Source organism: Carassius gibelio, chromosome B16 (assembly GCF_023724105.1).
Source record: "Carassius gibelio isolate Cgi1373 ecotype wild population from Czech Republic chromosome B16, carGib1.2-hapl.c, whole genome shotgun sequence".
Lineage (NCBI taxonomy): Eukaryota > Metazoa > Chordata > Actinopteri > Cypriniformes > Cyprinidae > Carassius > Carassius gibelio.
Genome location: NC_068411.1, coordinates 16,855,296 through 16,868,059, shown reverse-complemented (window position 1 = coordinate 16,868,059; position 12,764 = coordinate 16,855,296). Strand labels below are relative to the sequence as shown.

The 12,764-nt window shown below is 36.6% G+C and overlaps 1 protein-coding gene across 1 annotated transcript; it reads right to left on the bottom strand.

Moving 5' to 3' along the window:
• Positions 1 to 2,482: 2,482 nt before the first annotated feature.
• Positions 2,483 to 11,410, bottom strand: LOC127975225 (SH2 domain-containing adapter protein E-like). The gene is made up of 6 exons (XM_052579101.1): positions 10,393 to 11,410; positions 7,937 to 8,060; positions 5,555 to 5,773; positions 5,122 to 5,323; positions 3,840 to 3,959; positions 2,483 to 3,739 (listed from the first exon to the last, which is right to left on the bottom strand). Exons 1-6 carry the CDS (start codon positions 10,861 to 10,863, stop codon positions 3,556 to 3,558), a joined length of 1,320 nt encoding a protein of 439 aa, XP_052435061.1. The 5' UTR covers positions 10,864 to 11,410; the 3' UTR covers positions 2,483 to 3,555.
• Between the last annotated feature and the right edge of the window lie 1,354 nt (positions 11,411 to 12,764).

Below are 12,764 nucleotides of genomic sequence, written 5' to 3'. Positions count from 1 at the left end.
ATAGATAGATAGATAGATATTTTGAGAGAACAAAAACATATTTTCATCTATATTGAACCACATACATTTTTACCTGCTTACCATTCTCTTTTTTCACCATCATTCACCACCTCTAAATAGTCTTTCCTGCTGATATTTTTGTCATTCTCTTAAACTTCCGCACTCTCCTCCATATCTCCCTCTACTGTTTCCCTTACAGCCTTCCACTCTTTCCCTTCGTTGTTCTCTGTCTTTCCTTCTGATTTCATAATCTGTGTGCATCTTTGTACTCTCTCTCTCTCTCTCTCTCGTATACTACTTTCTGCCTCCCTCTCTCTATCTCTGCAGAGTTGAGCAGACAGGGAAACTTCAGTGCTCCAAGTGCTTGGAGTCTCTTGCTGAATTATTTACAGACTGGGACCCCTGAGTGCTTATGTCACCCCTCCCTCCCCTTTACCCCTCCCTCTCTCCTTCCCTCTCTGTCTCCTGCCATTTGCTGCTGGCAGCTTTCTCTAACTTACGTGATTTTGACACACTGACTGACTTCAGCTGTCACAAAGAACATTATTTAGCCCTGGATTTGACTGATTAGGTTTTTCCTGTTAGTTCTAAATGCAATGTGAAGGAATAGGGAATTCTATGGTCTCAGTCAACAATTAGGAAATTGCGAAAAGATATTCATACATACACAAAGACAATATATTACCGTGCTCAATCTGATCAGATGAGTACATACATACATTTACAACTGTTCAAATGGGAGATGTTTTTCTCAGAGCTGACATACAGTGCATTCCAGGTTTATATTTTAGTATGGGGGATCGCTGGGAAAAGGCATGGCTAGCACTATGCTCTGTCAGTTCAGCTCTTAAAACATATTCCATTTGCTATTTTACTTATGCATTAGTCCTATTATTTTATTTATTTAATATTATTATTTATAATTTATGTGTTTTTTTCCCTTGAATTTGAGATGCCTTGGCAATGTTTAATAAATGTTTAGTGTGTAATATCATAAGATCCTTGCAACAATGATGCACACTACTGTTCAAAGTTTGAGGTTAGTAAGTCTCTTATGCTTACAAATATCACATTTATTTACCAAAAAAAAGAAACAGTAAAACAGTAATTAAATCAATTTTAAATAACAGTTCTCTATTTTAATATTATAAAATGTAATTCAATCATATGATGTAATGCTGCCATTAATCCAGTCTTCAGTGTCACATGATCTTTCAGAAATCATTCTAATATGTTGATTTGTTGAGTTGATTTCATCCATCCTGTTAAATATGATTATGAAACATCTGAAGGGACCAAAAACCCATATTAGACTTCTTTTTGTAGATTTTGTAGATCATCCCCAATGTTTTAATAAAGAAATTAATTTCAGAGTTTAAATTAGATTATAAGATAGTGGGGTGGTTATTAGATTTTTCTAAGTGAAAGAAGGCAGAGGGTGTAAATAGCACATTTTCAGATGCCCTTATAACATCTACAGGTTCTCCACAGGGATGTGTTCTCTCACCCCTGCTTTACATTTCGTACACTAATGACTGTGTAAGTAAACTCACAGACAGGCTCATTTTAAAATTTGTGGATGACACCGTTATTGTCAGTCTCCTGAGGAAGGCTGAGAACTGTCATGGTCCAGTAGTGAATGATTTTATAACATGGTGTGATAGTTCCTTTTTGAATGTCAATATAAAGAAGACAAGACATATGGCTATTGACGTTAGATCTAGTCATTCATCATCAACTCAGGCAACTATAGTTAAAAGTCAAATGGTGGAATGGGCTAGTACTTATAAGTATCTTGGGCTTATTATTGACAACAAACTGCGTTTTGATTTTCATGAAAAAAAAAAAAAATGCAAAAAAGGCCAGCAACGGTTGTACTGTCTTCGGAGGCTTTCTACTTTTAATATTAGCAGGACTCTTATGGCCATGTATTACAGATCTTATATTGAATCTGTACTTTGTTTCTCTATGTGTTGTTGGTATGCTAATCTAAACGTGAAGCATCGGAACTCATTGAATGGCATTGTTAACCAAGGAAGTAAGATTATTGGTTTTAAGCAGACTGGGTTATCAAATAAATTTTGAGCGGTTTGTCTTACAGAAAGCCAAAACTATTCTTGTAGATCATACTCATCCGCTGTTTCATGAGTTTAAAATGCTTCCTTCTGGGTCATGTTATTGTATGCCTAAACTTAAGAGTAACCGGTGGGGATTTTCTTTTATTCCTACTGCTGTTAGACTCTTAAACATGTGAAAGTGTTGTTAGTATTGTTTATGGATTGTTTTCAGTATGATGTTGTGTGTTGTTTACAGATTTTATGCTGCATCAAAAATTACCCCTTGGGCTTACAATAAACTTGAACCTTGGTTATCGAGAGACATTTCTGCATAAAAATAAAGTGAGTAATATGTATATATATATATAGAGAGAGAGAGAGAGAGAGAGAAAGCATTATGTGTGAATGTGAAAGACACTGAGAAATGTAACAAATTTGCTTTATTTCAGGCTTTGCACAGTCTTACATTGTACAAAGGCAAAATCTTCAGTGAACATGCATTTTCCCCATCACATTTCTCTCATATAGATTAAACAAGAATCAAATTTAGCATCCTTTAAGATTAAAATGGAACCTGTTACCTTTAAAAAAACAACAACATACATTTAAACATAACTTCCCATCACAAAGACAGTGATGCCACATTCGGTACGCCATGAATCCGAGTATGACTGCATGGTCAGTAAATCCATTCAACATCCAAACTCAAACCAATCAATAGAAAGTTTTATCACATACAGACAAGAACATTAGCCAATCAACGGCAATGACTCATTTATCTGATGAAGGAGCTAGCTTCAATTTGCTGTATTGATCCAAACTAATGATCTAACCGAACTGCCAATGTGTGGCGAAGTGTTTTTTTTTTTTTTTTTTTCTCAGAAGTAAAAATAATATGAGAATTCAGCTACAATTCAAAACTAAAATCTACACTTAGGATCCTAAAAATATCAACTGTGCAGATTCGGGCCACTTAAACGCAATGTTGAAGGGAGTAAACTGTTTCTCTTCAGGGAAAGTAACACAATGGAGTGATACTGCTGCAGTTTACCGCTGCTGCCAGCAGGAAGAGTCAAGATGTGAGTCACTCCTTCAGGCACAAAATTAGATCAGTAAAAAAATGATTGGGAATGAATTTATGAGGCCACAGTCCCAACCCACTCAAACAAGGGATGAGGAAATAACAAAACACAAGTGTGCAACAGATACGCATTGCGTAAACTGTTGCGCTTAAACTACAGTTTCTTTGAAATAAATTTCCTCCTTTCTAGTGTCGTATTTGAGGAAAACCCTGTTTTCAAATGAGCTAAAACACAAGTTCCACTTGTTCACTTATTCCTTTCCATGCGCACATCTACATACATACAGTAAGACAAGGAGTTTTAAGCTGTGCTTTGCTGGCATTTGATTGGCAGGCTCCATGGTATTGTACATTCACATCTTTGCACCCGAGACCGCTGTGAATATGTATAAGTTCAGCATGTGTTTGTGTGTGTTTTTAGTGTGTGCGTGGCACGGGGTGCTGCAGGGTCATGTGTTCTGCCCCGGTGAAAGGAAGGCGCTGGGTGCAGTAGTGGTGCACCACTTCTGGGATGCTTGGGAACACACAGCTGCTCTTTTCCAGTGTGTAGCCACAGTCTTTAGTCTGCGCTACGATGATGTGCACACACCCTTGACTCGTCCTGTCGAGAGAGGGATCTTATATCATCTACGTCAGCTTTTCAGGACTGCTAACTCATTTCTTGTTCTCTTGATTTCAGAGATACACAAGCATCCACTTACTTGAGGGCGATGGAGTATTTGCTGGTAGCTGATTCGCTGTCTCGCACCAGGAAGCTGGCTTCCCTACAGTGCTGCAGCTGAGCCTCTGCCTCCTGACGACTCACACTGCCATGATACCAACTGAGGAGAGAGACAGAGAGGGCAGAAAGGGGCAGGAGATTCTTATTTCTACACAGTTTGATTATGTAATATGATAAGAGAAGGTACAGAATGTATAAAAAGAGAATTAAGAGGCACTGAGAAAGATGGCAAACTGTGTAATGGATACACATTTTAAGTGTTAAAGCAACATTTTTAAACTGAAACACAAAATTCAAATGACATTGTATGACCTTCTTTCTTCTGTGGAACACAACAGAAGACATTTGGGAAAAAAGTCTAAGTGTTTTTGTTAATAAAGTGAAGTCAGTGGTGTTCAGTGTTGTTGATGACCCCACTGACTTTCACTGAATGGACAAAAACATTTTTAAAAATATCTATATTTTATATTTTATCTGTGTTTCACAGAAGAAATAAAGTCATGTGTTTGAAATGACATGAGGGTTAGAAAAGTATGATAAAATGTTCACTTTTTTGCAATATGCAGCCGTGCTATATTGTTAATATAGTTAAGTTACATTCACTTTTTGAGGCATGTAATAGCCTTAATAATAATAATAATTTATAATAAACTTAATAGTAAAATTGACAGCACCCATCATGTTTTTATTTTGTTTTATTTTGTGCACAAAAATTTGAATAATTGAAAAATGGTAATGTTTTTGAAAGAATTATCTTATGATCACCAAGGCTGCTTTTATTTTATAAGAAATATAATAAAAAACTCTAATGTTGTAAATTATTATTACAAGTTGAATATATTTTGAAATTTAATTTTTTTCTGTAATGGACTGCAGTCTTCAGTGTCACATGTTTTTTCAGAAATATTTCAAAAACATAATTAATTATTTCAAATGTTATACATAAAGTAGCATTTTTAAATATAGATTACAAAATAAATACATTAAGAGTGCAAACTTTCATTAGAACAATTAGAAGTGATGACATTAAGTGATAACATTCTTCTTGATATTGTCCCTGACATGTAAACTGTTAAGTTTGCCTCTATTGTAAGTGCTAATATAAACAGTAGCTAGGTGATCGTGTTTTTCATGTCATTGCAGTTAATATACTGTACATTTCTGTACACATATTCTCATTACAATTTTATTTTCATCATTTCATTCTTTGAGTTTCAGGTAATCCAGAAAAAATCACCACATTTTAATATACAAATACTCACCTCTGTTTCTCCAAAGGCAGGGTGGGATCAACAATTGGTGTCTCAGTGTCTGGGGTGGTGCTGGGAGATGAAGGGGAAGTCGGGGATGGGGGATTCGGTCGAAGGGTTTTAGGGGTCCAGCTCTTATGTCTCAGTGTCTGCTGTTTTACAGTAGGAGAACCTGATTCTTCCTTCGACATGCGGTCTATTCCATCAAACTGAGCTGTATAATGAAAGAAACATCAACCAACACAGTGTTTATTATGGCATCTGGTAATAATGACCCCCACCCTGCTATCCCAAATGTTTTGAGCAACTGCTACACTATAAGTACCTCAATAACATGAACTGACTTCTAAATGACTGTTTAATAATTTTCCTCATTAAACTGTGTCTATGCATCAGTAATGTTAAATAAAGAAGCTGCTTCTAATATGAATGTGAGGATTGTTACCTGACAGCGCTCTAATAATCTGCTCCTTCTTCCATTCCCAGGGCAGCTCATACTCTGCCGGTGGTCTGGGGTCAGACTCAGGTCGGGTCAAGGGGATTCCCTCCAGAACCTCCTCATATGGGACATCATAGATCTGAGGGGGTCCAGAGCCTTCGCTTTCTCCTCCATTCAACACCACACACACTTTCAGCAAGTCCTTCGAGCCTCGTCGGCGAATCTCTGTGTAAAGGCACAAATTAGCATGCAGGATCAGAACTCCTTCCAGAAGATTTCACTGGATAGGAACATTAATAAAAGGTTATTTGTGAAACATTGCCCAAGTAAACTATTTGTTCTTGGGCTGTAATTACAGTGTGGTCACATTAGCAAAATCAAATCTCAATTGCCAGTAGTGTAGAGACGTATGAAGGAAAAATCACATAGAAGTTATTTTCAAAATAAGCAGAATTCTTTTGGTCAGTACAAATTTGCATTTGCGTGGGGAGAAATTTCAGCCTTGTGTAATTGCAAATCATGTAGATTCCTATTGCCTAGATTTTGTGAAAAATTTGCAGAACAAAAGTAAATGTGACTGAACCTTTAGGCTCACATTTATCAAGCTTCCACATATTATCATACCTACAAACCATAATGATATAACACATTCTGTTATGGACCTTGCATGTGAGGAGCCAATCACTGCCCACTTTTCAAATTTTATCATTAAACATTATATTTACATTTATGCATTTGGCAGACGCTTTTATCTAAAGTGACTTACAGTGCATTCAGGCTATAAATTTTTTTTAAATCAGTATGTGTGTTCCCTGGGAACAGAACCCACAACCTTTTGCTCTGCCAACACAATGCTCTACCACTAAGGCACAGGAACACTGAGTAAAGTAAAACGGGACTGAATTAATTGCTCTGTTTCACTGAAAGTGATGGCCTTATGTGTCCCTAGATATCACTACTTAATATGCATATCCATATGCTTCATTTAGTAAATAGCTTATGCGCTAAATATGCAGAACAAGGTGTCAACATTAGTGAGTTCCCTCTCTTTCTCTCTCTGTATCTCACCTTTTCTATCCAATGTGTTACATATTGCAATAATTGTTAAAACTGAAATAGTAATGACACTGAACAGATTTTAAAGCGAATGACACTGTTGTCAGTCACATCACACACCAACTGATTTTTTCCCCTACATATACATCCCTAAAAAAACACTCTATAACTGGTGAAAGAGCAGCTAGGTAGAAGTTTATTCTATGAAGCAACTTTTTTTGAGCTCATCTTACAAGTGTGAGAAACTACAGGAAATTATGATTAGTCAAAGATAAATCTGTAGTATACTAACAAATACCAAGATAAATCACAAGTCTTTGTAAGCACACGCAACAAGCAGCAGAACAAAAAACAGGACTCATTTTCCACAACAAAACGGAATCAAGATGAAATCAAGGCTATTTTGAGGCACTTGCATTAGGGCTGTTTTTTTCTAGCAGCAATGTGAAGTTAACATTTTATCATTTAAACATTTACATCAACTTTTCGGTTAAAACTTAATCTCATGAGTTTCTGTAATCACTTGCCTTTGTGTGTTGGCTAACTATTTGGTTTAGTTTAGATTTTACATTTAGACTGAATATTTCAATGTCTTTAACCTATAAATAATTTAGGTACACATTAAAATATGAAAAAGGGATAAACTAAACCTTAATACATGATGCAAACCTATCTTATATATAGTACAGTATATAAAATACTTTTTCTGTAAGGAAAAGACACAAATATAGCATTTTATATTATTCTCAAACATTAGTATATAACACTTTCAGTTTAGCGCATTTAACTTTCATCTCAAACTACATGTACTCATGCACCTATTCATTCCTTAAGATTTAAAGTTCAGAGTCAACAAAGCATTGCCTGGAGCTCCATCGTTCTCCCTTCACTCACTGTTTCTTTGCTGTCACTTTGTGTCTGGCCCATTGTGTGAGAAAACAATGGTCATACCAGGGGAAAGTCAGGCCGAGTCTGTGATTGGCTGGCTTAGCTGGCCACTTCCTGAGTTCTGGGAAGTGATTGGGGGGAGTGAGGAGTGTTGGGGGGGTCTTTCTCACATAGCCAGGCATACTAGGGGGACGGCAGGGGTCAACTTCCTGTCCATAGAATGGGGCAAAGGAAACACAGACAGGAAACAGGAAGCAGAAAGAGGAAACTGCACCCATTGTCCCAGCACAACACTGTCACCGTGGAAACCACCAAAGAGGGGAGAGAGAGGGAGCCGTGATTTTTCATACCCTTCGAATGCCTGAAAATCTACTTGTTATACCTACAAATACTTTAGACGAATAAACGATTATAAGAAAGAGAAGTAAAGAAGTGGTGATGTACCTGTAATAATGAGCTGGGCATCATATGGTTCCATGTAACCATCATTCTCTCCTTCTCTTTCAGCCTCTCTCTGTTCCCTCGTTTTCTCAGCATCAAATGGGTCAGCATAGTCCTCCAGGATGATCTATTACGAGTCCGAGGAAAAGAAGAATAGGAAGGGATATCTATGATTTTTGTTCATGTCTACAAAAAAAGATACACCTTCAAAAGTAAAGAAATATTCAGAGTTTAGATTAAGTTCGGCTTAGTCAAAAGCATTTGTGGCATAATGTTGATTGCAACAAAAAAATTATTTTGACTCATGCCTCATTTCTTAAAAAAAAAAAAAACAGAAATCAAGATTACAGTGTGGCCCTTACAATTTAAGTAAGTTGTGCCCATTGCTGGAGAAATGTGAAGCTTAAAATATTTGTGAAAACACTTGTGTTAATTCTTCTGTTAAAACCTAGGTATTATTTGAGCTGTAAATTTGTTCTCTTCATTTGTATGGTTGTTTTAGGGTTTAAGCATTGCATTGTCATGGTAATGAACTTTAAAATGGGATATTACTACACAGAAAAGGTTAGTAAACGATGTTTCCCACTAAAATAATGTTAACTTGATTGAGACTATACTATTGAAACAGTGAGTATAAGTATTTATTAATATTTTAAAGTTTTGGATCTGCCCAATTCCATTTGTAAATGTCTCACAGTAACCCTGATTTTATTTATTTTATTTTTGTTTTAAAGAAAATAAGGAAAATGTGTAAACTAATTTGTTCTTTCTGATCCTTATCTTTCTTTCAGTGTTGCCAAGTTTACTGGGTAAAGTTTATACAGTTGCCACGTTTGTTTGTTTGTTTTTTTGTTTTGTTTTTTCAGGTTAAAGTGATGTCCCTCAGGAAATTACTTTAATAGTCAATTTCTCCTGCAACCCAGTTGGTCTAGTTTTGAGTACCATTGGGTGGTTTTGTTATGTAGACCTGGCAACCCTACTTTCTTTACATATCAATGTAACATTGTGAATTACATAGCAAATGAATCAATATAATGCAAAAAGTGCTAATGATTGCACTTAAGTTTACAGGAACTTACAATATTCTGTAAATACTATGATACAACGTGTCACTAGTGGACGTGCTACAATCATCTACTTCAGAAATAATGCAAACCCAGCTAAAAAAAAAAAAAAAAGGCCATTTCGTCAAGACCTGGAGTTAAATTACATCTGATTGGGTGGAATTCTTTGTTACAACTCATAGATGAAGAATCAGTGCTTCTTTAGCTGAAGAGCTTATGCTTATTCTCCAGCCCATCTTTCCCCTTTCTTTCTCTGATTCTCCCTCTGGACCCTTATTTTTTGTGTGTGTGACCTCATGGGATTCTGATTTCTGTGCTATTATGTTCAAAGTGTAGCTGGAGGGGATGTCCGTAAATGGGAGAGGATACAGTCTATGTATCAAGTGACATAATTCTTCAAACACTGCCTTCACCAGGGACTGGAAGAATGGGATGGAGCTATTGTGCTATGTATGCATTGTATTCTTTGCGTATTTGTGAGCAAGGGTGTGTGTGTATACGAGCACAAAAGTGTGTTTCCCACAAAGACAGAGTGAAGAGTGTGTGCATGACTAGGAAAAGAGACAGGAAGAGAGGCAAGGAAAGGGTTTTCATTGTGTTTGTTGCTTTTCAGCTCCACTGTGTCTGCTTATAATACAGCAGTTCAATGAAAATAACATATAGTGAGAAAAAGAGAGAGCAAGGAGGGAGGAAAGAAAGATATGAATAAGAAAAGAGGGGGCTGAGGGAGGGGAGAAGATATTACTTAAACAAAGAACTGGAAGAGAGATACTGATCTCAATTTTCTAAACAAAGACATTTGTTTGGTTCTCACAGTCAACAGGGTGACTGGGAAAATTGGAGTATGTCATGGACTAAAAAGAACATCCTCTCTGAGGCCTACTTTATCACTCAGATCAGGGCTATTCTTCCTTTATCCCTGCTAAAACACGTACTAAAACCAGCAAGGGATGCTGGTCCCAGTTGGTTTGAGCTGGTCTTATTTCAGTTCATCAGTAGCCTAGCATGAAAGTGCATAATACCCCCAAACTAGCTAAAGAACAGTGATGCCATACAATTTTTGGTGCCCCAAAGAACTTTTCAGTGAGCAGTTCTTAAAAGAGCCATTTTTAATCTAAAAGAGTGAAGAACATTTTAAAAAGTCTGTTTACCAGTATAAAGAATATTTTGTAAAACTGAAAGGTTCCATTAATGTTCAAGGTTCTTTGTGGAACCATAAATGGTTATAACACACATATAAACACTTATTTGTAAGAGTATATGAGGTTTGCTTTTTGTCCAGAGATGACTTTAAACGTGTTCTTAAAAATAAAAAAAATAAAAAAATACATGATATAATTATGATTATGATTATTCATTGCTTGTTTAGTGGTGTTGCCTCAGTCTTTAACTTACCGTTTCTGTTCTGATTGGCGACTTGGCCCTCTCGCTGTCTGGAGATGATCCTCCTGCACTGGATTTTGGATCATTAACCTTGATCATTCTGCTCATGTACGCGTCAGCGAGACTGGTGGTCCGCAGAGTGCGATGGTCTTCAAACCCCTCCATTTTGGTGTGTTTCTTACTTTTCCCAGGGATCAGAATTTCCCATATCTTCCCGTCTTTTATCGAGCCAGTGCTGGAGTGGTTCCGTCCCAGCTCGATGGCCGAATTTTTACGATTTCTCCCGTGAAGAAGCGAACCAACACCACCACCACCACTGCCACCGTTTTCCGCTCCAGAATTTTTACGCAGACTCCCTTTCGAACCAGTACCGACAGTCAGAACCGGTTTGGGTCGGGACTGAGTTCCCGATTCCGAAGCAGAACGGATGCGGTCGGATCCAGTCTTCAAACTAGTTGGGAAATCTTTAAACCACTTCGCCATGGTGAATACGCACAGGTGTCCGCGCCTGTCTCCATACACAAGCGCAACCCCTTTTTAATAATAATCGGCTTCTACAATATCACTATGGCCCTATAATTATGTTTTGTCTAAATTAACAACACTTTAACGCACAGTTCAGGTTCGGCTGTTCAGTGCAAGGTTGTTTGTTTAGCTTTAAAAAAAAATATTTTGAATTTATTTAAGCTAATTTGGAAAATCTGTAAAATTGATTTAGGGAAAGGTTCCGAATATTAAAATTCCTTTTATGCTATGCAATCTTGTTTACAGAATTTATCCCATTCGTATTTCTTTTCAGGAAACTTCTTACACTCACACCTATACTACGATTCTTCACATTGGAATACAATGTCTTGTTTTTGTTTGCTCCCAATTATTCCCGCAAGATAAAGAGGAGTCTCTGAAGGGCATAAACGCGGAAAAATTGAAAGTTTTTCTTAGCTCTCGGTGAAGATCCCATTCCCGGTATATCCACTCTAAGCGACAGTCTAAATGAAGTGAAGGGGATGTACGTGTACGCGCGTTTGTGCTGCAGCTGTGGGTGGGGGTGGTTTCTGTGCCTCTGCTGGCAGCTACTCTTCCCCTAAATGGGAACTTTTCATTTGCTAGGCGCTACCCACCTGTAGAAGCAAACCTACTTACTCTGGTGCTCAGTAACTACATTTTCAGTTTTTATCATGTGTTTCCATTTACATGACACAATCTTTACTCCAGTATAGGCTATTTTACTCAATTGAAGGTCAATTTCTGGTAAAGGCAAATAAATAAATAAATACATTTACATTTATATCGTTGTCTTCAATGCTAATCCAGAGGTCCATTTATAGTTAAGCAAGTAAATCTGTAACTACTAAAATAAACAACTATTTAACATTTTCACCGTCGTTGGCCACGAAATAAAGATAATCGATCACATGTTGCCCTAATAGCAGGGCATCACATCTGTAAATAATAGGCCTCGAATTTTTAGCTTAATTTAAACAGTAACTAAACGTGAAATAAAATTAGTAAAAAATATATATACAAAATATATATAGCCTGTACAAAAACAAGTTAAATATAACAAATATTTAAATATGATCTGAGTGATAAATATTTTTTTATAAACATCTAAATGCTGCAAAATTAGGTCTATTGTGCAAGACACTACCACAGAGGGGCAGCAGTTTACACCGGGTAACTGAAAAGGGCAATTTAAAGTTATACTGCCTCCATCTAGTGGCTGATTAAAAAAAAACATCCATAATTCATTGATAAGACGTAAACAATAATTATTTAATTAATTATTTAATTTAATTCATTAGACTCAACACACCTGTCGGCTTGAAAACTATATATTTTTTGCAAAGTTTAAAAATTTATCTAATTGGGATCGACTTTACTTACTTTGGCTACCTGTATATGGTTATACACACATTTCTATTTTTTGCATTGTTTTGATAAGATAAGTGACTCCAAATACTGGAAGCTGAATAGGCCTTGATACTCTGCGCATGCGTGGTGGTTACCACGGTGAAGGGTAACAGTATTTACAAAAGTTTGTGAACATTCAGTCATCTTAGTTCATCGAACGTCTCGTAACATATATTGAAAAGCATCTGAACCTGTTTTTCTAGTTATTGAAAAAAGATCAAAGGAAACTGAAATCCAGATGCTACATGATTACAAGACAGTACGTTACACACGGGACATTTACACTCATCGACGAACAACTACCTAGTAGAACCGGTTCCACTCAGAATCTGCACTATTTTTGATTGTAGGCTACTTTGTATTGATGCACATTTCTCCATTCTTATTATAAAGCATTTTATTTACAGAACCAGATTTTCTCATAATACATCCAAACCCTGTTTTGCAACGGAATTTCTCGATATATCAGA

What these genes read in the sequence shown, in the direction of transcription:
- LOC127975225 (XM_052579101.1), bottom strand. Translation starts at nt 10,863, where the DNA reads ATGGCGAAGTGGTTTAAAGATTTCCCAACTAGTTTGAAGACTGGATCC. An exon ending in CGCCAATCAGAACAGAAACG is followed by an intron (nt 8,061 to 10,392) that starts GTAAGTTAAAGA and finishes GACTCGTAATAG; the next exon opens with ATCATCCTGGAGGACTATGC. An exon ending in AAATACTCCATCGCCCTCAA is followed by an intron (nt 3,740 to 3,839) that starts GTAAGTGGATGC and finishes CTCTCTCGACAG; the next exon opens with GACGAGTCAAGGGTGTGTGC.